Here is a 27,204-nt window from a genome sequence, read left to right on the forward strand (position 1 = left end):
GACTGTTTTGTTCCATCATTAGCTCAGACTGATCTATGTATTGCGGGAGATATATGCATTTAAAATTCTCTTTTAAGTTTAGAATTGTGATTATCTGTATTTGCCTCAGATTTTCAATCTGCTTACCTTTGGCTTTTGATTATAACAGCCACGATAACAACAAAAAACCACCTAACATTTACATAGCGATTAATGATTTAATGATTTTGCGTATATTGTCTCGTTTGATACTGAAGCCCAATTGAGAGAAAAGTTTAAGATAGGCACAAATTTTTAATCAACTTCCCTAAGATCTGCAACTTGGAAATCCCCATTTTTCTGATAACTCTGACTTACTCCCAGATCTCCTCCCCTTCCCAGGTTGCTAAACTTTATTGGAGAAGATCAGGAAACTCTTTAGCTGATTTCATGACCAATTCATCCCCTCAGAGGTGGTGCAAACAGTTAAGTGCTCAACTACTAGCCAAAAGGTTGGCTGTTTAAACCCACCCAGAGGTGTCTTGGAAGACAGGCCTGGTGATCTGTTTCTGAAAGTTCACAGCCTTGAAAACCCTGTGGAGAAGTTCTACTCTGCACACATGGGGTTGCTATGAGTTGGAATCCATAGCAACTAATAACAACAATAATACCCTTGTCATGGATTGAATTGTGTCCCCCAAAAATATGTATATCAATTTGGCTGGGCCATGATTCCCAGTATTGTGTGATTGTCCACCATTTTGTCATCTGATGTGATTTTCCTGTGTGTTGTAAATCCTGTCACTATGATGTTAACACGATGGATTAGTGGCCGTTATGTTGATGCCATCGACAAGATTAGATTGTGTCTTAAACCAATTTCTTCTGAGGTACAGAAGAGAGAAGCGAGCAGAGAGACATGGGGGACCTCATACCACCAAGAAGGCAGTGCCAGGAGTAGAGCGCATCCTTTGGACCCGAAGTTCTTACCCAGAGAAGCTCTGAGACCAGGGAAAGATTGATGACAAGGACCTTCCTCGAGAACTGACAGAGAGAAAAACCCTTCTCCTGGAGCTGGCGCCCTGAATTCGGACCTCTAGCCTACTAGACTGTGAGAGAATAAACTGTTGAAGCCATCCACTTGTGGTATTTCTGTTATATAGCAGCAGTAGATAACCAAGACAACCCTCAAGGAGTCTTTCTGGTAATCCCTTTTATTCATATCTTACTAGCAGCTTCCACCTAGCAGCTACTACATATCTTTGTTAGCAAATATGCTAATACTTCCTATTTCCTAATCCAACCCCATGCCGTTAGTGATGAATTTACTTTACAGAAAAGATTAGGGTCATCTGCCATAAGTTCCCTCAACTTCTCCTCTCCACATCATAGCCTTTCTCTTTACTCCTCTTCCTTCTTCCTTTTCTTGTGCTTATAGAAAGGAGTTAGGTGAAATTCTCCTTCTAAGCCTAAAATAAGGCGTAAGACAGAGTAATGGCACATAAAGTGGGAGACCTGGCTTCTGGCACCAGCTCTTCTGCTGCCAGATGTGTAGCACGGGCAGGTCGCTTAACCTCACTGGCTCCCCATTTCCTCATCTGTAGATGACGCTTTTAGACTCTGATCTCTGCAGTCTCTTTCAGCCTTTAAATTCTTTAAGAATGTTGCTGCTGGAAAAGCTGACGCTGATCAGGGAACACAGAGGAAGGACAGACAGCAGTTTTATGCCCAACACCTGTGTCTTAGTTATCTTGTACTGTTATAACAGAAATACCACAAGTCAGTGGCTTTAACAAACAGAAATTTATTTTCTCACAGTTTAGGAGGCTAGAAGTCCGAATTCAGGGCTCTGGCTCTAGGAGAAGGCTCTGTCTGTGTCAGCTCTGGAGGAAGACCCTTGTTCTTTGGTTCCTTGGCAATTTTCCCGTGGTGTGGCATCTCTTATCCCCCATCTCTGCTGCTTTTAATCTGCTCCTTTTAAATCTCAAAAGAGATTGACTCAAGACACATCCTACACTAATCCTGCCTCATTAACATAACAAGGAAAACCCATTCCCAAATGGGATTATAACCAGAGGTATATGGGTTAGGATTTCCAACATATATTTTGGGGGACACAATTCAATCCATAACAACCTGTCTGTCGTCCTTTGCAGAGGATAGTTTCCAAGGCCTCTGAGGTCAGGAGAGATTGGAACTCTTTCCTTTACACCACATTTCTCTGGTCTCCATCTTTCCCTGCCTTATTTCCGTTATCTCTTTATTTCTTCCCCTTCCTTTTTAGGTTGGTTTGTTGATTTATTTTCAACTTGCTTAACTCATTTTCCTCCTGCACTGCCATTTGCCACCTCATGACATCTGCACATGGGCTAAAGGCCTTACCCGCTGATCTGTGGCCTCTTTCCTCTGAAAAATTTCCCATTAATAGCTTTTGCCAAGAAGGCCCAAGTCTAATCTTGTTACTCTGTATTTACTAATTGAGGGGGAACAATTTTAATCTGCTAAAGGAACGTTACGTTATTGTAGAACTTGTAAGAGATATTGATTTTGTATTTCATTCAACATATGGTTATTTATGGAGCACCTGCAAGGTGTCCCAGGGGCAAATTATCCAATAGGCAAGGTAAGCATGGTGCTTACCTTGCTTACCAGATCATCTGTAGTGAACAATTCCACATTTTTTCACTACATCAAAGATTCTGCTTTTAGGTATGGCTGGCGTCTGTCCCTCTCCCAATGTCAGGGCACCTTCCTACGGAATCAAAGCCTCTTCACATTTACAATCCTTGACAGGAATGGATTATCCAGTAAGCAAGGTAAGCACGGACTTACTTGTGCTTTCTTACAAATCTGTAGTGAACAAATAGAGATTAGTAAGTAAGCACAAGTAAGCCCTTGCTTACCTTGCTTATCGGGTAATCTGCTCCTGTGTCAGACACCAGGTGCTGAGGCGACAGTGGTAAGCAAGAATGATGGGTCACTGTTCTCATCGAGCTCGCATCCCGGTGAGAAGAGACATGCAAGTAAATAAACAGTATTTAAACTAAGAAACTTTCATAGGGTGACAGGTGCTATGAATAAAAGAAAACAGGAGCAGAGATGGGGATGAGGGCAGGCCTCTCTCAGGAGATGACATTTTTGCTGACATCTGAAGAATGAGTAAAAACCAAACCCACTGCCATCGAGTCGATTCAAACTCCTAGCGACCTTATGGGACAGAGTAGAACTGCCCTATAGGATTTCCAAGGCTGTAATCTTTACAGAAGCAGACTGTCACATCTTTCTACCACAGAGCAGCTGATGGGTTTGAACCACTGACCTTTCGTTTAGCAGCCGAGCTCTTAACCACTGCGTCACCACGGCTCCTTCTGAAAAATGAGTAGGAACCTGGAAATGAGTGTTCCAGGCAGGAGGACTTGCAAGTGAAGGGCCCCAGAGATGCAAATGAGCTTGGTGTATTTAAGGAACAGAAAGAGGGCTGGAAGGTAAATTAGCAAGAGGGAGTATTACTGGAGATGAAGTCAGCCGGCTAAGGCGGGGCCAGATACGTGAATCCTTGTGGACCTTGGCAAAAAGTTTGGACTTTTTTGAAGTTCAATGAGAAACCATTGGAGGATTTTAAGCAGGGGAGGAACTTTATCTGGTATATGTTCTGTGGTGCATAGCAGACACCACAGAACTGTGTCCAAAGTTCACTGCATTTACAAGTCTTCATTAAAGAAGAAATAGGACCCAAACTAAACAACTACTCCTTTGCGTTTCTCATGGGCTCCAGCCTTCTGGGTGACACGCTTCCTTTTACTTGAGCTTTCCCTAATGTATGGGACTAGTTGTGAGCTGTATGTGTGCTGAGTGTGTGTGTGTGTGTTTGGAGTGCCTTATTTGGAGAACTTCAAAATAATTCTATAAATACATAGAGAAATCATCCTGTTGCCCATGTTCCCTTTTCAGCCCCAACTATAGTTAGACTTCCCCAAAGGGTCACTCAAGCATTTACTTGATAGTTTATCAAGTGTTCTTTTTTCCCAAGGCTTGGCAGAGGGATGAGTGGTTGATAGCTGCAGGCGTCCCGCTTTGTCCAGCCCCACGCCTGCACGCATTTATTCACAAACATATACGGAGTGTCTCTCAGACTCCAGGCCCTGCACTAGGCAAGGCGAACCAAGTCCCTGCCTTCATGTGGCTCCCAGCAAAGTAGACGACTCTTGGTCACTCACTAATCCTTGGAAGTGCTACTTCTAGGAATTCAGCGCAAATGGTTAAGTACTCAATTCCTTGCCAAAAGGTTGATGGTTCGAACCCACCCAGAGGCACCTCAGAAGATAGGCCTGGTGATCCACTTCCAAAAGGTCACGGCCTCAAAAACCCTCCTCTGCACATATGGGGTCACCATGAGTTGGAATTGACTTGGCAACTAACAACAACAAGCAGGCATCATGAAATTCTGCCTGTACAGTTAGACTTACATCTCAAAAATTTAGAGTTTGAAAGAACCTTAGACATCATCAATGCCAATACTGGTATTTTGGGTGGGGCTATCTTAAGCATTACAGGAAATTTCACAGTCTGGCCCCACCCACTAAATCCTACTTGCCCCACCCCCATTACCACCCCTTGCCTCCAGCTAAAAATTACTCCACACATTTCAGTAGCCACCTGAATTGAGAACCACTGGTCTAGCCCAGTCCTATCATTTTATGGGTTAGGGAATGTTAGGCAGCTTATGGTCTTTTTTATGCCCCTTTCCTCTGAGCCCAGCAGAATCAGGAAGCAGCGTTCAAATTTTACCGTGAAGTTACCAAAAAAAAAAAAAAAAAAAAAACCCATTGCCGTCGAGTTGATTCCAACTCATAGCGACCCTATAGGACAGAGTAGAACTGCCCCATAGGGTTTCCAGCGAGCAGCTGGTGGATTCAAACTGCTAACCTTTTGGTTAGCAGCGACGCTCTTAACCACTGCGCCACCAGGGCTCCTACAGTAAAGTTAGTATCTGAAATATTTCTGTTTTTCATTCTTTCAACTAGTACTGTTTTCTCAGGGTTACATAGTAAGTGTTGCAAATTTAAGTCAAAACCTTTCAGGTATTTCAGAAAAAAAATTACAGGCGTTTTCAGATTGTTCTATACATAACTCAAGGTTTTAGTAAAGTATATTCTGCAATTCTGAGGATCAGTACCCAGCAATGTTTCATTCTGTGGTGCATGGGGTCGCCGTAAGTTGGAACCAACTCGACAGCACGTAACAACAACAGCCACATTTTCTGCATACATTCTATTAACCATCCACCTCTTAGAGTCACTTAATAATGATGAGAATAACTTTCCTCCTTCTGCCCTCATTTTCTCTGTACTTTTGTCTTCTTTAGGAGAGTTATTGTTGCCCAGTTAAGTACAAAGCACTGAAAACAAACATTGGGGCATAGAAACCTCTGGATCTGCAGCTGACTTGAGCTGCGTATCATTTATCCTGACTTAGGCACCAGAATCACATTTCAGAACTCGTTTGCCTTCTTCATACACTTCACCTCTCTCTTCACCTGCATTTGTAACTTTCTCCCTACACTCTTGAATACACTGTAGATGAGGAAGAATCACTTACTAGTTGTTAGTGTAGCGGAGAGCTTTTATTTTTTGAGTGACTCTCTTCCTTAATTACTGAGGGGATTAGCCAATATTGAGAGTGATGCTTTCAAATAGAATTTTCCTGAAGGAATCGCAAGTTCTGTGAACAACTATTTATTTTTGTGTCTAGAATAAAGCTGAGCTGTTAACTGGACAGAGGTGCTGATCTCCTTTTGTCACTATACCAAACATATTACACCTTGGGAGAAGGAGAAATATATTTAATTTTTTTTTTAATTTAGGTTTTTTTTTTTCCTTGTTTGCTTCTTAAGTAAAACCAATCTAGTTTCTTTTTTCAACAGCAAAGGAGGAAGGAACAAGCAACAAATTAATCAGACAGGAAGTGAATAGCCACAGAAGGACATCTGCCTCTGACTCAGTATGTCACATTTAACAAGAGGCCAGAGCTTGTCCAAAATGGCTGGCTAACGACCCCAAGTTTGCGTTAGAAGATGATGCCTTTTTCAGGGATGGTTTTCTCTCTTGGCTCATGGCTTGCTTGCTCTCTGTCTGCCTGTGTCTGTGATCATGCATGTCCTGCAGTATCCTTTAACGGTAAGAAAAATTATATTCAAACTAAATATATTGCTTTTACCAGCTAGAGGGAAGAGCTAAATGGCTTTTAATGGGCCACAGTATGTCAAGATAAAGTTGCTTAATTTTTCAGCAGAAAGCCACATGATCTATTCCTGTTGCACAAAATGCTAGTTCACCACTATGGTGATTGTGAGTGACTTGTAACTTGGGTTTTGAGCTGCAAGATAAGCAGAATTTTCAGTAGAATTTTTCCTGAGCACTGGACAAGTTCGGGTCCACAGGAATATTTTTTATATTTGAAATGAGCATTTATGTCAGTAAAATATCCTTTCTGTGTATGGTGCAGTTGTCCACACAGTTGCCTTTATTCAAAGGTAATTTTGTGGCTTGGCCAGCAACAGTAATTGCTTTTAAAGTAAAAAGGGTCATTTGAAGCTTCAAACGAAAGCCCCATGGTGCTAAGCTATTGCCATTCAATTACTACAGACTTGTTACTTAAGTTCAAGTTCCAAACTAACTCACTTCTAAGCAGGGGCTTTTGGGAAGAAGTCAATCGGCATAGCTAGTATATATAGTAGAAAATGGAGAAGTGGTGAATTGAAAAGGCTGCAGAATGATTTGATTAAGAAAAGTAGGAGAGCTTGGTGGAGAGAAGGGTAGGTGGAAAGACGGGAAAGAATAAGACAGGATGGTGAGAAAGATGAGGAGCTTGGGAAAGGTTTTAAGGTCAACTAGCATGGAAGCCATACCTTTACTATTTGTTTGGATCGTGAGTGTTAGAATATTATATGTTAACTTCATATATAGGTATGTTGCTTTTGAACTGGAACATCATCTAGTCAAAACTTCTTGTTGTTAGGTGCCATCTAGTTGCTTCCGACTCCTAGCGACCCTGTGTACAACAGAATGATACACTGCCTGGTCCTGTGCCATCCTCACGATCATTGTCATGCTTGAGACCATTGTTGCAGGCACTGTGTCAATGGAGGTTAAATAATTTCTCTACAGTCACAGTCAGACTTTCTAATGCTCTTTGGAACGTTCATTCATGGGTTAATTATCCACAGCTCTTCAACTACTCTAATACCTAAACTCTTAAGAATAGTACGTAAGCATACTGGATAAAGTGCAATATTCAGAGAACTCCCCATGGGGAAAATTATTACCTAGGGTTTAGCAGCAGTTTCACCCTGATCATGATGAAATCTAATTCTAAATCTAGCCTATAAGCTGGAAGTTCAGCCTATGCTAAAACGTAAGAGGAAGTGAGCTGCCTAATTCCTGGACCTTTCGGGTTTTATGCCCTTTTGAAGTCTGCTTAATATTTCATGAACACGCCATTTACTTTAGATGTTTCTGGCTATTTAAATTGTGTTAAGTTTCTGCTTCAAGATTTGACTCATTTTTGTTTCTCCAAATTGTCATGCATTTACTTTTCATTGGAAAGAGCATTTTCCCCTGAACTGCTACAAATACCTCTGTTTTTATTTTGCAACCCTCAGTCCTGAAAATTAAATCTGAAAAAAAAAAAAAGTAGAATAAAGAAAGGCTTTATGCTTTTCTGATAAATTTAAAACATGCTTCGTACACATCGCCCTTCAACATTCACTTGGAATATAGAGGCTTGCGTGCATGTGCACATGTGAGGTTAACGTTTAAATCAGCTCGTGGTTTCTCTTTTTTCATGGTTAAGTAAGGGAAAGAAGGTAACATTTATTGAGCACTTGAAATAGTGTGTCGGGCTCTTTACAAAGCATTTTGCTTATTTTTTTAAAAGATAATGGCTAATACTTATTAAGCATTTGCCTCATTTACCCCTTGAATAACCCTACTAAACAGGTACTATTATCCCCGTTTTATTGCAGAAACTGGGATTTAGACAGGCTAAGTAATTTGCCCAAGGCCACCTAATGAATAAGTATGCAAAAGTTTTGTGTAATTTCAAGAGCTTTTTTTGTAGGTGCAATTCTGAGACAACATGATAAATTGTATGATTTCTTGGGGTCCTTTCCAGTCCTGGGAATTTGAGGTTACACAAATGCTTTGTTTTAAATGCCACAGCAATTGTAAATATCTTTAAAATGAATAATCTCAAGTAAGTCATTTTCCAGCTTTCTTGTCTTTTTAAGTCTTTGGACCTTTTCAGAAATAAATTTGGTGAACTTCTGCTTCTATTACCAGGCCACCCTTACAATGATAAAATGAATAAAATACATCAAGTGTGTTGATACATGTGCCCCGTTTGTGTGTGGGTCTGTGTGTGAGTGTGAGGGGAGTGGGGGAACATCTTAATCCTCTGGTAAAACTAAATGTGGTGCTGAAGATTGGGGAGAAGATTGGCTTTGAGATTTTGTTACCGCAATAACGTGGATTGGAGCCGGGTGCCGCAATAGCCAATTCTGAGACGGGGTGAGGTGAGCAGCAGGAGTTTTATTATATATCGATATGGAGACAGAGGGGAATAGATTGCTCCAAAAACCCATCTTTCCCACTAGAGATTGGCCGAAGGCTTTATAGGGACGGGATTATGGGTCTTAGAAGTTTGTGTTAGTTCCGCCTTGAGGTGGTCACGTCCCAGATAAGTTCATCTTTTCTGGGGTTATCTGGTGACATCCTGTTTTTCTTGTCCCAAGATGGGTGCTTTGTTTGGTTTTTCATTCCTAGATCATTATCACTTGTTTTCCACCTTCCAAGGAGGAACATCGGTTAAACTTTTTATGGAGACTGGATCGGGAGGGAAAAACAAGATCATGAGACAGTGCAGGGGGGATAGCAAAGGGGAGTGATAATAGTGAGCCAGACCTATGCAACCTCTTCCAGTTTGACCCCTTTAATGAGAGCACTTAGAAGAGATGGGAGGTAGTGGGAAGACAACTGATACTTTTTAGCTGGGTGAATAAAGTAGGAAGGTTTTCCCAAAAATATTCCCACAGTTAAATATGACAAGTATGGGAGTCATTCAGTTAACCTTCATTTTCTCACTTTTCAAAGGGTCTTGGATTTCAATGAAACCTGCAACTTTCGTATTAATTTTTTAATTAAATACATATGACAGCGGATTAAAAAATTTTTTTTTATTTCATAGCAATCTTTAGTTCTCCAACAGTTATTCTTACAGGAAAATTGTGAGTTTGTGTCCAGGCTTCTGGCTAACCTTAATGACATCGTAGATGCTTCAAAACACCTCGTTTGAAAAATGCATTTCCTAACCACCCCCCCAAAAGATAAACCAACTGTTTATCTAAAAAGAGCTCTAAAATAGCGAGGGACCCTCAAAGTACAACAGAGACGTGAACCTTGAGATTGAAGAGACAACCTGAGCAGAATTCCATTGAGCTGTTGTTTTTCATGATGATGAACCAGGAGAAAAGAGCAAGTATGTTTTGAGAAATTAGAGATTTCCATGTACAGCAAGCATGTTCCACACTTGGCTCAAATTGAAAAATTAACAGTGATAAATAACTAATGAAGCGAGGCTGTTTCTTTGCTTATAAAGTAAAGCTTGTTTCTCTTCTCTGCCTTTTGCGCCCTCTTAGGTTGAGTGGACTTTTTTTTTCTTTTTCCTCTTGTATTGGTTGCCTCATTGACTGCAACCCTCTGAGTGAGGAGCACCTTTAGCCTGAGAGAGGAAGAGTAACAATAATAGAAACAAACGTTTTTGCAAAGGCATTATAAGTTTGTGAAATGATCAGACAACATGCTTTTTTGTGGGGGTGGGAAAGGAGGTTGGGGGAGGCGGGGTTGTTGCATGGCGACTCATATCATGAAGCAGAAACTACAGACAACGGCAGCTGTGAAAAGTTTGTGTTAAAGAAACAGGATGACTGTGGTTTACTGTGAGCATCAATTTTCCTGTTGAGCATTTTTACAGGAAGTTGAAGAACAAAGCCAAATTCATCTTAATTAGTTCTAATGGTTTTCAGATCTTAAATACATCCAACTAAGTTTACATCATGGAGGAGCCTCTAAAGAATAGAATCAAGAGTAATTATAAAGAGGAATCCCAAATCTATAGGGGCTTTTAAAAGTTCTAGATTTTAGCAGCAGCTTGAGTTTGCTAAGTGATTTTATTTTTACAGTGTAACTTGGAGTGGATTCATTGCCTTTTAATGAATGCCCTTGCAATCATTTTCTATGAATTTAAGAGTCTTTTCTCATTAGAACACTGTTGAGTTATATGAATTATAAATTTCCTTCAGTTAATATTTATTGGTCAAATAATTGTGTGTTTGTGTATATATACGTAGTGTGTGTGTGTTTGTAAGCTGAAAGGATATACATCAAAATGTTAACAGTAGATATGTCTGGGTATTATTAACCCCCAACCCTTTTCACCTAAAGTTCAGTTATTGTCAGATGCTTCATTCAGTCATTACTAAACACAACGTTAGTATTTTATTTTCATCTTTGTGCATTTTTTTTGTTTGTTTTTTATTGTACTTCAGGTGAAGGCTTACAGAACAAATAGTTTCTCATGAAACAGTAGTACACATATTGTCTTATGACATTGGTTAACAACCCCACAACATGTGAACCCTCTAACTTCTCAACCTTTTTTTTGGTGAAAATACACATAGCCAAAGATACACCATTTCAAAAATTTCTACATGCACAGTTCAGTGACATTGACTACGCTCTTCCAATTGTGCTGTTATTCTCACTTAAGATGAAGGCTTACAGAACAAAATAGTTTCTCATTTAACAGTTACTACAAATGTTGCCCTATGACGATGGTTAATGATCTCACAACACATCAACAATATCCTTACTCAACCTTGGGTTCCCTATCACCAGCTTCCTTGTCCCCTTCTGCCTTCTGGCCCTTGTCACTGGGCTACTGTACCTCGTTAGTCTCATTTGCTTTTACGGGGCTGTCCACTCCCAGGCTGAATGGTGAACCTCGGAGATAACTTCACCACTGAGCTAAAAGGGTGTCTGGGGGCCATACTCTCGAGGTTTCTCCAGTCTCCTTTAGGCCAGTAAATCTGGTCTTTTTTTTGTGTGAGTTAATTATGTTCTACATCCTTCTCCAGCTCTGTCCAGAACCCTCTGTTGTGATCCTGGTCAGAAAAGTCAGTGGTGGTAGCCGGGCACCATCTAGCTGTACTGGACTCAGTCCGGTGGAGGCCTTGGTAGCTGTGGACAATTAGTCCTTCAGACTAATCTTTTCCTTGTATCCTGTTCTCTTCATTCTCCCTTGCTCCTGAAGGGATGAGACCAGTGGAGTATCTTAGATGGCTGCTTACAGGCTTTTAAGACCCCAGACACTACTCACCAAGGTAGAATGTAGAGCATTGTCTTTATAAGCTGTGTCATGCCAATTGAGCTAGATATTCCCTGAGACCATGGTCCCCACAGCCCTCCGCCCAGCAATTCAGTCCCTCAGGGAGTTTGGATGTGTCTTTGGGGCTTCCATGACCTTACCTTGTACAAGTTGTGCTAGTTTCTCCTGTATTGTGTACTGTCTCACCCTTCACCCAAGATACCACTTATCTATTGCCTATTTAGTATCCCCCCCCCACCCCTCCCAACCCTGGTAACCAACAAAGGTGGTTACATTTTGTGTGTGAACTTTTTCATGGGCATCTTTGTGCATTTTTGTGTTGTTCACACAAGATAGTATTTAAGGGTAACTTTTGGCAAGATTTACAGAGCAAAATGCTTTATATTTTTGAATATTCCAAAGTAGTAATAAAACATAACTGGATAATCCTGTTTCTTACCTAATAGAATTTGGCCGATTCGGATGCCCCCACCCCTCAGGGTTGGAGACAAGCCTTCTGAGGATTATCAGCTGTGTCATTGGGGGAATGTTGGATATCTCTCTCCTCCCATGTCACTCTGTAGTGTGAGCCTCACACATTGTGATCTCGAATGAATTTGAAGATGACTATGAGAAACTAAGGAACAGTTTATTTAAATAACAGATCAATTCTCTTGGTCCTAAGGAGACTGATAATTTTACATTCAGAGATAATTCTGGTTTCCTAGATGGGCACATTGAAGAAGAAAGCATGAGTTTCCTCAGCAGGTCTGGACAACTGTGGGCTGTGGTTGAGCCTCTGGTTAGCCGTGCCATTGGGGAGGATATTTCCCCTGCAGGGTTAAGTAGCGGTCTGAGCAATTCATACTTTCTCGCAAGGTGTCCCTTGTAACCCACATTACTTATTCAGCAAGTGGGTCCAGGCTTGGAAGATGCTCTCATTGGTCTGGGATCGTTGTGTCTAATGTGAGTGTTGAACCATGACATTGACCTTATAGAATTATAGTAAAGCCAACTGTATTAGTTTCCTAGAGCCTCCGTAACAAATTACCACCAACTGGGTGGCTTGAAACAACAGAAATTTATCCCCCCCACCAGTTCTGGAGGCTCGAAGTCCAAAATCAAAGTGTTGGCAGTGCCATTTTTTCTCGGGAGGCTCTAGAGGAGGAATCTTCCCTTTCCTCTTCTATGTTCTGGTGGTCTCAGGTGCTCCTTGGCTTGTGGTAGCATCACTCCAGTCCTGCCTTCCTCTTCTAATGGCCAGCTTCCCTACGTCTGTCTCTTCTCTTCTTATAAGGACACCAGTCTGTTGGATTAGGACCCACCCTAACGACCTCATCTTACCTTGATTACAGCTGCAAAGACCTTACTTCCAAATAAGGTAAATTCACAGGTACCGGGGGTTGGGACTTCAGCATGTCTTTTTGGGGGACACAGTTCAACCCACAGAGCCAATAAGCTAACCATGTCAATCACAGAACTAATACAATTCCAGATTTCTAAATGTTGATGTATATCTTCTGTGCGTGTGTATAGATGGATGAGTGGGTGTCTGTGTATGTAGGTAGCAAGGAATAAGCAAGTATTGAATATTTAGGTCATTTATGCAAAATATTATGCTTTGTTCTCTCTACCTATAGTGCAAATTCCTTTAGAAAGGCTTATTGGTAGATCCTTTCCTCCCCATCAACCATTTTTCACCTAAAATTTGATGATTTCTAAATGATTCATTCAGTTAAAACTTTTGCAACAACTCACATACCCCAGGATTCAAGCTAGTTTTTTATTTCTTAATGCATGACAATTCAGAGATTTCTTGGGTGAGAAATAAATTGATGAGTATTTCTGTTTAAAAGCCATTATCTTGTAATGTTCACAGTGCATAACAGGCAGACATGAATTTTTTAAACCGTGTGTGAAAACAAAATTATCTTCCATCTCTGTGACTTTCTCTTAACAAAGAATTGAAGGAAAGCCTTTAGAAAAGTCTGATGTTTCTTCCTGTAATGAAAGTTATTTAAACATGGAAGTTAAAAGATATTATTCTTAAATGAAATCAGTTTTCAAAAGTATCTATTCTTAAAAGATCAGTGCCTGGGGTGGGGATTGGGTGGGAGGGCAAGGATCAGCAAATGAGGATTCAGTCCTGGGCTCTAGTCCAGTGGCCTCAAACTTTAGGGGTCCCAACTAGGGTGGGAACCAGGACTCCATGCTCTCAAAATGCATACAGCTGATTCTGATGCAGGAGATGCACAGATGGCACTTTGGGAAACCTTGCCCTCGTCCTTTCCCTTGTCCTAGCACCCCTCCTAAGGATCCCTGATGGCACAAAGATGAAGCACTCTGCTGCTGACGGAAAGATGGGTGGTTTGAACCTACCCGGCGACTCTGCGGGAGAAAGACCTGGCGATTAGCACGGGTAAAGATTACAGCCTAGGAAGCCCTATGGAGGCAGTTCTTCTCTGTCGCATGGGTCGCTATGAGCTGGAATTGACAGCGCCTAACAACAGGGCCCCTGTTGGCCCCAGAACAGAGCTGTCTTTCCTGATGTGCCCCCAAATCCCAAGCGCAGAACCAAGTGCAAGAGACCAAGTCATCAGGTTGCCTCATTCCCACCCAGTGCAGCGCTAATCTCATATGACCCTGGGCAAAGCCAGCGCCCCTCTGCTCAGTCCCCCAGCTACCCCCTCCTCTGCCATTTGCTCGAGCAGTACCAAACCAGTAGGACCCTGACCTCACCCTTAGAAGACAGACCATAGGCCCCATCTATTAATTGCTTCCTCTGTACTTACAGCTTGGTGTGCACCATTTCATTTAATCCTCCCAGAAACTCCCCATTTAACAGATGGGAAAGGTGAGTTTTGAAGGCTAAATTCTTTTCCTGAGGTATTAGGTGGCAGAGCAAGGATTCAAAACCAAATTTGTCGGACCCAGGCTCATGTTCTCCCAGGTGTTCTGAACTTTTTCATTCCATAGACCACACTGGTGTCTGGTGAAGCCCATGGACTCCTTCTCTGACTGTTGTTAAATGCATAAAATAAAGTACAAAGGATTACAAAGGAAACTAACTGTGGAAATATGTACTTCTTAATTAATGGTTTAAACAATAAGATCTAAACATTGCCATAATCTCAAAGGAGATCTGCAACAGTATAATATGATTGAAGATACCTATTGGTGAAAAACTCTTAGGTACTGTGGTTTGTGGTCTACAGTCATAATTGAAGGAAATACCAAATTTCAGTTAGAGCTTAGTAAAAATAAGTATGTACTTTTTCCACCAACTTCATGGACCCCTGAATTCTGTCCATGGACCCTTGCAGTTACCAGGGTACAGGTTAGGAATGCCTGATCTATAAGGATCCATGCTCTGATGCCGGGGCGCTTTAGCAAGTCCCAGTTCTGATTCTGATGTGGGCTGTTAACTCCATGAGAGGACGGATGCCCCTACTCTTCCAAGGCTTTGGGGTTCTACTTCAGTGGGGGAGTTGGGCACTACCAGGAAAGCAAGTCCCAGTGCTGGTGGGTAGCGAACAGTTGCTGTAGAGCCGATTCTGCCTCATGGCAACCTATGTGCGTCAGAGTAGAATTGTGATTTTTTTGAAAGTAGACTGCTAGGCCTATCTTCCGAGGTTCATCTGGGTGAATTTGATCCACCAATCTTTCAGTTAACAGTCAGACACTTAAAACCATTTTCACCACTCAGGGACTCCTAATGCTAACAAGCCCTCCTGAAATAGGGTTGATTCTTTGCCCAAACCTCAGAATGCACTAAGGGTGATGCTTGGAGACCGTGTGTTTCAATGCGAAGTACATTGCTTATTTGTGTGATACCTGGTTCTTTCATGCCACAGATAGTTACTATGCCCTGCTTGGTGCTGGGAGTCCCTAAGTGGCACAGATGGTTAAGCACTCAACTATAGCCAAAAGGTTGTTGGTTCAAACCTACCCAGAGGCACCTGGGAAGACAGGCTTGGCACTCTGCTTCCAAAAGAAGGGTCACAGCCTTGAAAACCCTATGGAGTAGTTCTACTCTGCACCATGGGGTCTCCATGAGTCAGAATCCACTTGACAGCAACTAACAACACTTGGTGCTAGGTACTGGGGAGGCCATGGTGAACAAGCCTGTACCCCTCGGACGAAGTTCACAGTCTGGTGGGAAGACAGCCAAGAAACAGGCCTGGCCGATAGCCTGGCAAGGAGGGACATGAGATTGATCTTCTTTTGATCCGTGTGACCATGTGACGAGGTGGCAGGATTGGAGTCGGGTTTCTCACAAACTACCCTCAGGCCTTAGCCTGGTTAAGTCCAGATAACGCCTAGCAGCTGTTCAACTAGGAAGGAACAGAGAGTACATCATAGCCTTTTAATCACCTTTCAGCCTTGAGGTGGGAGTGGGAGTAGTTTATCTGGAGGGGAGTGGAAGATGGGGCAGAGTGAGTGGCACCAAGCCTTTGCAGAAGTGGAGAGAAAAGAGAACTTAGGTGTGCGTCACCCAGGGAAAGTAAGATCGCTCACCGCAGATCTTCTTCCCATTATTTATCTAAGGAGGCAGGAGGGGAAGGGCCGCTCTTCTTGCAGGACTCTGAAGCCTTTCACACCTTCTTGCTCCTTGAACCCTGGTTTTGCCTGCCCATTTCTGAAATGTTGCCCTGGCCCTGAAATATTGCTCAACCACGACTGTTCCATTGCTCCCACACCAGCCATCTGGACCACGCATTTAGCACAACCCCACCTGGAGTTGAGGCCCAGCAGATTATCTGTAAGTCGGTTAGTGCAGACAGTACCATGACAGCAACAACTGAAAATTGTAACATACCAGATTAAAGAGGACTTTCAGAGTAGCAGTTCTCTGAAAGGGTCCACATTTCCACGGTCTGACCCCTAAGCTGTGTAAGACAGAAGTTCAAGTTGATCTGTGCAGCCAGGGACTGACTCATGAAAACCAAACTCATAAGAGGTTCCTGTTAGCCGACCAGAATCCACTCCTTCCTGGGTATTAGGATAACACGATGACAGAAGGTTACTTGGTGAACCTGGAATCAGACAAAATAGAGTCTTGGGGGACATTTCATCCACCAAGCACGTGGATGAACTGTTTACAGAGTGAGTTCATCTTTGGGACCCACTGAGCAGAACAGGCTACCACTCTTCCCTGGTAAGCCGCCTTCTTCAGCTCTGTCAATACAATTGATTTGGCTCCAGCATCCTTCACAGGTATTCAGGCCTGAATTGAGTTTTGGATCCTTGTCCTTCCTCCTGGTCCTAGGAGACAATCGACTCCAAGGCCCCTGAGCATGCCTTCTGCAGCTGGAGAACCTCCTTTATAAGGGACCTCTTAACACCGCCTCCCCCCCCCCGCCCCCTTACAGTGCCCACTTGGACCCATGGGTTACTAGTTGGTATCATGCAGAAAAGATCAACTTAAGGAACACATTTTAAAGGATCCTTATTTGAGACAATCCCTTATTGAAAGCAGGTTTCGACCTAGTTTACAGGTGAGCTGTAGCACTTGTTAATTCTTTACTTGCCTAAAAAATGCTTATCAGGTCATTGAAGGGGGATGGGGTAGTGAGGCAGTGTAATCCAATGGAAAGAGCAGGAATCCAAAGGACCTGATTTGAATGAATTCCTGTGGATCTTTTTCGTGACTTAATTTCTCTGAGTCTCAGTGTCCTTATCTATAAAATGAGGGTAATCATGCTAATTTCAGTGTTGTGAGAGTTAGAGACAGTGCAAGTAAAACACCCTGGATCCAGTTGGTTCTTTACACATGAGAGCTGTTGTTGCTGCTGTGGAGTTTTACGAAATTTCATTTTCTCAACAGCCCACTTGGAACCGAACAGTTTTCTAACCTGTCTTAATTCCTGTTTTCCAACAGCTGTGACAAGTCCAGCAATGTCATTATAGCTTTTCCATTCCCTTTTTGCTCACAGAAAGCAAGCCATCTAGCAATATTGTAATACAAAGTGCTTGTTTCAAGGTATAAGTTGTCCACATTAACTTTTAATGGTTGAACTAAATATTTTAAATTCTCAGAAATTATTTTCTACAATTAAGAAACTATTGAAAATAAAATTAATTTTGCTGATTAAAATTTGGGATGTGTTCTGTAGAAGCAATGTTGTTGGGCTGTAAGAATTTTGAGGGCAGGTCAAGAAAAAAGATTTATAGTTGTATTCCTACAGTAAAGAGCCCTTAAGCGCTTGGCTGCTAACCTAAAGGTTGATGATTTGAACCTACCAGCTGCTTCACAGGAGATAAGACCTGGCAATCTGTTCCCATAAAGATTTCAGCCTAGAAACCCTATGGAGCAGTTCTATTCCATCCTATAATGTCACTATAAGTCGACAGCACGCAACGACATTCCTACAGTGCATACTCAGTCAGGAATCTCATCACAAGAAACAGGCTGTGGGCTACAGGAAGGCTTATGAGAAATGGAGAAAAAACCAGAGGGGCTGGGGATGGGTTTTGGGTTGGGAGAGCAAGAAAGGATTTTGTTATGGAATTGATAAGAGGAGCCACTTGAAGCAAATTTGTTTTCCATCAGACTTTGCTAGGGTACATTTCTAACTGTTTCATTATGTGGTGACCTGCTTTGGCGTGGTGGAATTGAGCAGCATGAGGCACTAGATTTCAGTTCCAATCTCTTCAGGCACTTTGGCTCAAAAGCCTCTCCTGCCAGGATTTTTCCAAAATAGTAAACCTTTTAGGAATGATGTAAAGCTAATTCTACCTCTTTTAAGAGTTGGCCTGTGTGGAAAAACTAAAAATAGAACTACCATATGACCCAGCAATTCTACTCCCAGGTATATACCCAGAAGACTTGAAAGCAGACACTCAAATAGAGACTTGTACACCAGTATTCATTGCCACACTGTTCACAATTGCCGAAAGGTGGAAATAACCTGAATTCCCATCAACAGATAAATGGATAAACAAAATGTGGTACATACATACAATGGAATGCTACTCAGCCAGCAGGAGAAATGAAGTCCTGATACATATGCTAAGATATGGATGGAGCTTAAAGACATTATGCTGAGTAAAATAAGTCAGTCACAAAAGGACAAGTATTGTATGCTGACTTGTATAAAAAGACAAGAAAAGGTGAATGTATAGAGACCAAAGTCTATTAGTGGTTATTAGGGGGCAAGAGAGAAGAGAAAAAGTAGGGGTTATTGCTTATAGAATACTGAGTTTCAGTTTACAGTGATTGAAAAATTGCATAGATTAAGGGAAGTTGCACAGCCAATTGCTGTAAGTGCTGTCAATAAGTTGCACAGTGGTAAAAAGTTGAATTGGCAAAAGTTGTGTGATAGACATATGTAAAACAATGATTTAAAAAAAGAGTAACTTCTGAGTCTGCTTATATACAACCAAATACCTCATGGGATTTGATTCCTTGGTTTGGAGGTTTAGGGTCATGATTTCATGAGACATACCAGTTAACTGGCCTAATAACGTGTTTAATGCTTCTGTTCTACCTCCTAGTTCATTGTGTAGTCTCTAGAGGTCTTAAAAGCTTGCAAGCGGCCATCCAAGGCACAACAATTGGTCTCTATTCGCCTGGAACAGAGAAAGAAGGAGAGTCAGGAATAGAGGAGGAAATGGAATATGTGGCTAATTGCCTCCATGAACATGCCTCCTTTGCCATGAGACCAGAACTGCATGGTGCTTGGCTACTATTATTGAACTTTTTTTTTTTTTTTTTTCCATTTCAACACTTTTTATTGTGGTAAAAATATGTATAACAAAACATTTGTCAATTCAACAATTTTTACATGTACAATTCAGTGACACTGATTAAGTTCATCATGATGTGCAACCATCACCACTATCCTTTTCCGAATTATTCCACCACCATTAACGGAAACTCAGTGCTCCCTAATAACAACATCATTATTGTTATTATTATCCCCCCGCCTTTGGAAAACACTAATAAACTTTGGTCTCTGTACTTTTGCCTATTTCGTATAAGTGGGATCATACAATATTTGTCCTTTAAAGACTGACTTATTTCACTCAGAATAATGTTTTCAAGATCCATCTATGTTGTGGCATGTATAAGGATTTCATTTCTCTTTATGGTACAGTAATATTCCATTGATGAAGTCCCTGGGTGGTGCAAACGTTTAAGTGGTTGACTACTAGCTGAAAGGTTGGCAGTTTTAACCTACCCAGAGGTGCCTTGGAAGACAGGCCTCGTGAAAACTCTATGGAGCAGTCCTACTGTTCATACGTGGGATCACCATGAGGCGGAATTGACTCAAAGATAACTAACAACAGCAACAACAATATTCCATTGTATATATGTAAATTTTGTTTATCCATTCATCCGTTGATGGACATTTAGGTTGTTTCCACCTTTTGGCTATTGTGAATAGTGCTGCAGTAAATATTGGTGTACAAGTATCTGTTTGCATTGCTGCTTTTAATTATTTGGCTATATACCTAGGAGTGGAATTGCTAGATCATGTGGTAATTGTATATTTAACTTTTTGAGAAACTGCCTAACTGTTTTCCACACTGGCTGTACATTTTACAGTTCCGCTAGCAGTGGATGAGGGTTCCAGTTTCTCCATATCTTCACCAACACCTGTTGTTTCCTGTTTTTGTTATGTTTTGTTTTTCAAATTATAGCCATCTTAGTGCGACTGAAGTAATCTCTCATTTTGGTTTTGATTTGCATTTCCAGTGTCACTGACTAATGATGTTGGACATCTTTGTATGTGCTTATTGGCCATTAGTCTTTCTTCTTTGGTGAAATGTCTATTCAAGTCCTTTGCCCATTTTTTTTAATTGGGTTGTGGTCTTTTTTTGTTGAGTTTTGGGGGTTCTGTATACATTCTGATACCAGGCCCTTGTCAGGTATATGATTCCCAATTTTTTTCTCCCAATCTCTAGGTTGTCTCTTCACTTTGTGGATGAAGTCCTTTGATGAAGAAAAGTTTTAAATTTTTATATAGTATCGTTTATCTATTTTTGTCTTTTGTTGCTCATGCTTTCAGTGTCATATCTAAGAATCCATAGTTAAAAACTAGGTCCCAAAGCATTACCCCAAAGTTTTTTCTCAGAATTTTATGGTTTTAGTTCTTACACTTAGGTCCTTGATCCATTTTGAGTTAATTTACATATATGGTATGAGATATGGGTCCAGGCTCATTCTTTTGCATCTGGAAATCCCGTTGTCCCAGCACTATTTATTAAAGAGACTATTCTTTCCCCAGTTGAATGGACTTAGCACGATTATAAAAAACCAATTGAGCATAGACATACAGGTTTATCCCTGGCTCTTAATTCTATTCCATTGGTTTATATGTCTGTCATACCAGTACAAGACTGTTTTGATTAGTATAGTTTTATTGTATGCTTTAAGACTGGGAAATATGAGCCCTCCTACTTTGTTCTTTTTCAAGATTGCTTTGGCTGTTAGGGGCCCCTGCAGTTCCATATAAATTTGAGGATTTCTAATTCTCCAAAGAAGGTTGTTGAAGTTTTGATGGGGATTGCATTGAATGTATAAATTGCTTTGGGTAGTACTGACATCTTAACAACATTAAGTCTTCCAATCCACATACATGGAATGTCCTTCCATTTATTTATCTTTTTAAATTTCTTTCAACTTTTTTTTATAGTTTTCAGTGTATGTGTCTTTTTACTTCCTTGGTTAAATTTATTCCTACATATTTTATTCTTTAAATTCTGTTGGGATTAAATGGAATTATTTTCTTAATTTCCTTTTCAGAATGCTAATTGCTGATGTATAGAAACCAACTATTTTTTGTGTTTATTGTGTATCCTGCCACTTTGCTGAATTCATTGATTAGCCCTAGTAGCTTTTTTGTGGATTTTTTGGGGATCATGTCCCAGAAGGAGCTTGTCGTCTGCAAAAAGGGATAATTTTACTTCTTCCTTTCCAATTTGGATATCTTTTATTTCTTTTTCTTGCCTAATTGCTCTAGCTAGGACTTCTAATACAATATTGATAGCAGTGGTGAGAGTGGACATCCTTGTCTTGTTCCTTATCTTAAGTGGAAAGGTCTGAGTCTTTCTCCATTATGATGTTAGCTCAGGGTTTTTCATTAAAAAAACCTTTTTCAGATTGAGGAACTTCCCTTCTGTTCCTAGCTGTTGAGTGTTTTTTTAATCATGAAAGTGTTTTTGATTTTGTCAAATGCCTTCTCTGCATCGTTAGAGATGATTATGTGGTTCTTTCCTATGTTCTGTTAATGTGGATATCAGGTATTACTGATAGATGTTTAAATGTTGAGCCACCCTTGCATTCCTGGGATAAATCCCACTTGATCAAGGTGTATAATATTTTTAATATGCTTTTAGATTTGGTTTGTTAGTATTTTGTTGAGGATATTTGCATTTATATTCATAAGAGCTATTGGTGTGTAGTTATATTGTGGTCATTATTGAACATTTTGATCAAACATTCTATAGAAGAATCTGATCAAAAAGGGGAAAATGTAGAACAGAATTTTAAATTCTCATGGACTTCAAACTGTCTGGACCCATGGAGGCTGTATGAATCCCTGAAACTATTATCCTTAGATAATCTTTTAAACCTTAAACCAAAAATATCCCCTGAAGTCTTCTTAAAACCAAACAGTAGTTTAGCTTACCTAGTAAAAAATGTCTGCCTTGAGTATTATACTGTTTTAAGAACGGTCTATATGGGATAAAATTGACAACACCAACTTGAAAGATTAGATAGGAACTTTAGGGCGCAGTGAGTTTGTGTTAATGGGGAAGAAACAACTCAGAAAAGGAGGGTGAGAATGGCTGCACAACTCGAAGAGTGTAATCAGTGTCACTGAGTTGTACATGTAGAAACTGCTGAATTGGTGTATGTTTTGCTGTGTATATTCTCAACAACATAAACAACAAAATAAATAAAAAGAATTGGCCTGTGTGAATAGCTGTCACTTTGACAGGGGATAAGGAAGGCATATTAGGACAGAGTATTACCAAAATGTCTAATGTATGACTTTGTTTTGTTTTTACAGATTTCTCAGCAAGACTGTTGAAAGTTTAACCATCCAAGATGCCCGTCCCTCCCCCTCCAGCACCCCCTCCGCCCCCAACACTTGCACTGGTGAGTTTCCCTCACCATCCATTATCTATGCATAAAGCATGTCAAAACCTGCCATATGCATATTTGTTTTAAGTGTATTTGCATTCTGGCCTAAGTATGATATGGCAGGCTTTCCAGGTGCCCAGAGGAAGCCATACCCTGAGACCTAGTGAACACAAACACCAAGGGTTCTTGTTGTCTAAGGTCTCATGCAATGCACAGTACAAGCGTGGAATGTGGATTACTTAGATTTTTTCTACTGTGTCCACCAAGGGAAACATCCTGTTCATTTCCCATGTGCTGACCCAACACAGGGGTTCGCAGGAGCAGTTCTGAAACATACATGCACCGCTTCTATTCAAATGAACTTTAACTTCTAACCTTTAACTTCTGGGCAGGACGGTCCAGAAACCTGGGTCTTGTTCCATCTGAAAATTTGTCCATTAAAATGTCCTCCAGTCTCACTTCTTTCTTTTTCCCCCTTTCTCCCACTCTCTGTTTTTGACAGATGTCATCCCCACCATCACCACCACCCCCTACACACACACACACACACACACTCACAGCCTTCTTTAAATCTATCCTTGCATCTAGATTTCTACTTTCCAAAGGAACTTCTTGACTGGACTCATCCTGGTTCCTTGATAGACCTTCCTCAGAAGTCAGTGCCCCCTTTTCCAGGCAGCGCCTCTCGCCTGGAAGCAGGCACCTCCCACCTTGTGATATGGAAAGGCTCCAAGACACTTCATTACAAAGGTCTCCTCCAGCCTTCCCTGCTGAGGAGCCTCACAAAGTGATGGTCCCTTCATTTTTCACATGGGGAACCTGAGGTCCATAGAAGGCAAGTCTCTTGCCCCAGGCTTTCATGGGACACACTTATAGCCTATCTGAGGTTGGAACTAGATAGGAAGAACAGACCATTAATTAGCTCAGTGCTATTCAAAGTGTGGTTCTCAGACTGCTTGTTAGAGTTTCTAAAGAAATAAGTACAGAAATTGAGAGTTAGCATTTAGAAACGTTTATCGTAATTTGACAGTATTTGTATATGTTTTTTCTAATAATATTGTCTCTTGCATATCTTTCTTAATACAAATTCATTTTTCTAATGATTCATTGTTATTTTGCAAAAGTGCCAATCTTTGATGGATTGGAAAAGTTTTTTAAAGTACTAGTCCTTCACATAAATGGTTTGAGAAGCCCTGATCTGGCTGACATAGCAGGGTTAGTTCATATGTATTTCCCCAAAAGTGTGAATTGTATACCACTGTTGGGTGGTCCATGGATTAATATTTTTTAATTTTAATATTCATGTATTTCTTTTAATGTGTGTTCTAAAAATTATAACCAACACATCAAACTCAGGATTTAAGAATAAGTTAACTTAGAATAGCCAATGAAAAGTAGTATAATAAATAATATAGTGAATTGATTTAATGAAAATATTAAATAACAGGTGGCATGAGAAGATGACAGAAATCATGAAGGTCATACAAAATGACTGAAGCTTGGGAAACGCTGGTTTATCCTATCAACTCATTTCTGTCTATTACTACCTAACAAAAGCAAAATCCCGGAGAAGTCAGATAGAAAAATGAGAAAAGGGAAAGGGGAGTTGGTGCATATCACAAGACACCTTCCTAGTGGAACTATGCAATTAAGGGCCCTGGGCTTGAAAGAAGTTAGCATCCGAGGAGGTCAGGTGTCAGAATTAATTCTGAGGCAGAACAGGAGGCCACTGAAGGTTGCTGACCCCAGACTGGTAGGATATCCAGTTTGGACATGTCACTTAACCTTTTGAACCTCAGGTTTTTTCTTCCTTAAGATGAAGCCAGTAGGTAATTTTAAAAGCTCCTTCTAAACTCTAATAAAAGATGATCCCATTAGCAAAAGTAAAGTATAAATGCAAAGAGCATTCCTGGAATGATAGCCAAGAAGCTTTTAACGAAGTTGCTTCAGGAGAGTGGTGAGGGCTAATGGGGAAGGAGCATTTTATATCCCATAGTTACCCTTCTGTCAGGTTATAGGGAGGGTTCTAGAATCAGACTGCCACCATTTGAGTCCCAGCTCCTCTTCTTCCTAACTGGGTGACCTAGGGCAAATGGTTTCATCTCCCTGTGCCTCAGTTTCCTTGTCTGTAAGATGGAGATGACAGCTGTAGGATTGATGAGGACCAAAAGCATTAATATATGTGTTGTAGGGTAAAAACATCACAAAGTTTAGTAAAGCAAAAAGAAAGTTTTATTTGGCATGTATTCAAAAAGGCAAAAGTGGGAAGTGGACAAGCATGCTGCCAGAGCTAATGTCTGCCCGAATCGAAGGAATATTACAGAATAGGCAAGAATGGGAAGATAGACAAGCATGAGGAATGTTACAGAGTCATCAGTATATATTCACATTACAGATGGGCACCATTGAAAGCTTCACCTTTTCAAAGATTGGCTAGAAACTGATCCTACATTTTGAATTGTCTTTCTCAACAATCACTGGTACAGGTTTCAGTGACAACAATTGGGAGGGTCTTCTCTGGTCCAGCAAATCTTACTATTCACTAAATGCTAATAGAAAAAGATAAAAGTAGAAAGTATGTGGGTCTTCAGTGCTGTGTTTTATTAGTTTATGTGACAGGTTCCCTAGAAGATGTTTTTCAGGGTTGTCCTAGCTAATGTCTTTATACTTCAGGGCCCAGTTGATGTGTCCTTGTGAGTCCAGCTCTAGCTGGGTCACATTCCAGGACAGGGAATAATGGCTCCAATATTGTTCCCCAGATCATACGTAAAATAGTGCCTGGCCCATAGTAAGAGCTATATAGATGTTAACTGTTACTAGTAAGAGCTATATAGATGTTAACTGTTACTGTCATGAGCGTATTAATACTTTAGGTTAACCACAGTAATTATTTTTAGCCTACTTTAGAACTTTTCTTAGCTCTCACTCTGCCTCTAACTCTCATGATAAATCACTGTTCGGGGTATCAAGCCATAAGCCTCACCAGGTTTACCTCCCATGGCCATCACTGGCTTATCTGAATTCTCATCCCTTCCGGAAGGGCTGAGGCTAGGCTAGAAAGACTCAGGACTGCTGGACCGACCTTTGGGTTTGGGGCAGCCAGAGGCTGTTGGGTAAGACCAGCAGTTTCCAAGAATGACAGACACAGGCAAATGCCTACTTCCTAGTCTGTGTGTGGGCTCTTGTCATCCCCACTCTCTAAAACAACGCTGAAGAAATGAGATGGCAATTTCATATTAAGGAATTTTCCCAGGAATTCTGGGTATATAATACCTAAACATTTTAAGGCAGTGCCTTTGGCCACTTTGTAGCCTTCTGTGAGCTAAGCTTTAGAAGGGATTAAACATCATAAACATCATACACCAAAGGGGCATGAGGGAACTTTATCAGGTAATGGAAAATGTTCTATATTTGTTCTCTTGATTGTGGTGGTGGTTATACGACTGTATGTTTGTCAACACTCATAGAACTGTACATTAAGAGGATGATTTCACTGTGTGTAATGATATCTTAATGAATCTGACTTAAATTTAAAAAAGAAAAACATCTTTGGCAATGTAGACAGAAGAATTATTTTCCAAGACTTTAAGCAGATTTTTTTAAAGATACTTACAGCTGACCCTTTTGCTAGAGATGATTTTCCCCTTGCACCAGGGTGAGTTCTAACAGATAAGAAAGGGAAGCAGTTCTTCAGGACACATTCTGGAGTAGGAAGCCTTGTGGTCTCCTGCAGGATCCTCCCAGACTTAAAATTCACTTCTCGTTTGTAGCCATCCAGCCCTACCTCTGTTGATTACAGCCAGATTGTGGTCTGAATTTTCAGAGACGTTTGTCAGGCACTGACTCTTCCTGCATTAAAAATGAATGTAATTTATTGCTGCATCTGCTCCCAAACGTCTAGGTCTTAAAAAGAATGACATCGGGTCTAAAACTTGTGGGGAATTTACAACCTATTGCCAAGAACTTTAATAACAAGCTTCCAATGCTCTAGCTGCCCCGGCTGAATGTTGTAGTACATGGTTTTGCTCCAAGAGATGAATGTGAGTTTGCATGGTTTCCTTTCAGGCCAATACAGAAAAGCCTACCTTGAATAAGGCAGAGCAGGCTGGGAGAAATGCTCTTCTCTCAGACATCAACAAAGGGAAGAAACTAAAGCGGACAGTCACCAATGACAGAAGTGCACCGATTTTGGACAGTAAGTGAAAAAGTTATTTTCCACAAAGATAAATGGTTTATGGCCTAACAATCAACCTTGCCTCTCCGAAAAAAATTTTTTTTTTTTTTTGTTAATAACAGCTGCAGAGCTAGCAGAATAAGGGACTGTGTCACTCATTGTAGGCCAGAGTTCTGGCTTGGGTTCCCCTCTAAAGCTCCAGGAAGCCAGTATAATAATTCTTTGTCCAAGACACACAGCAGCGATTCTCTGAGTTGCTCACAACACTTTCTAAAATTTAACTCATGGCTCCTCGTACTGCAGATTAGGAGGTAGCATGAAATATGGAATAGGCCCAGCCTTGGAATCAAAAGATATGGGTTCAAGTCCTGGGACATCCATCACTTACCATCTTCAAGCCTTATTGCCTTCATTGGTAAAATGGAAATGATAATACCTGTCCTACTGACCTCACAAGTTTGTTGTGAGCATCAGATGAGATAACGCCTGTGAAAATTGCTTTGTAGTCTGGAATGTGTAATTCAAGATACATAAGATGATTATTAAGAGTTTGGAG

The 27,204-nt window shown here is 40.8% G+C and overlaps 1 protein-coding gene across 4 annotated transcripts in view; it reads left to right on the forward strand.

The window, feature by feature from the left end:
* The window catches only part of WIPF1 (WAS/WASL interacting protein family member 1), a 95,969-nt gene that overhangs the window by 36,827 nt on the left and 31,938 nt on the right, over window positions 1–27,204 (forward strand). The window contains exons 2-4 of one of the 4 annotated variants that reach the window (XM_023730554.1): window positions 12,677–12,760; window positions 22,401–22,489; window positions 26,540–26,669. In XM_023730554.1, the coding sequence (XP_023586322.1) occupies window positions 22,439–22,489; window positions 26,540–26,669 (181 nt within the window). In that variant the 5' untranslated portion in view covers window positions 12,677–12,760; window positions 22,401–22,438. Of the gene's footprint in view, window positions 1–4,855; window positions 6,135–11,664; window positions 12,761–22,400; window positions 22,490–26,539; window positions 26,670–27,204 lie in introns of those variants that run through there. The other 3 variants (XM_004375491.2, XM_023730552.1, XM_023730553.1) reach the window with 3 other exon arrangements.

The sequence above is a fragment of the Trichechus manatus genome, unplaced genomic scaffold, assembly GCF_000243295.1.
Source record: "Trichechus manatus latirostris isolate Lorelei unplaced genomic scaffold, TriManLat1.0 scaffold00037, whole genome shotgun sequence".
NCBI lineage: Eukaryota > Metazoa > Chordata > Mammalia > Sirenia > Trichechidae > Trichechus > Trichechus manatus.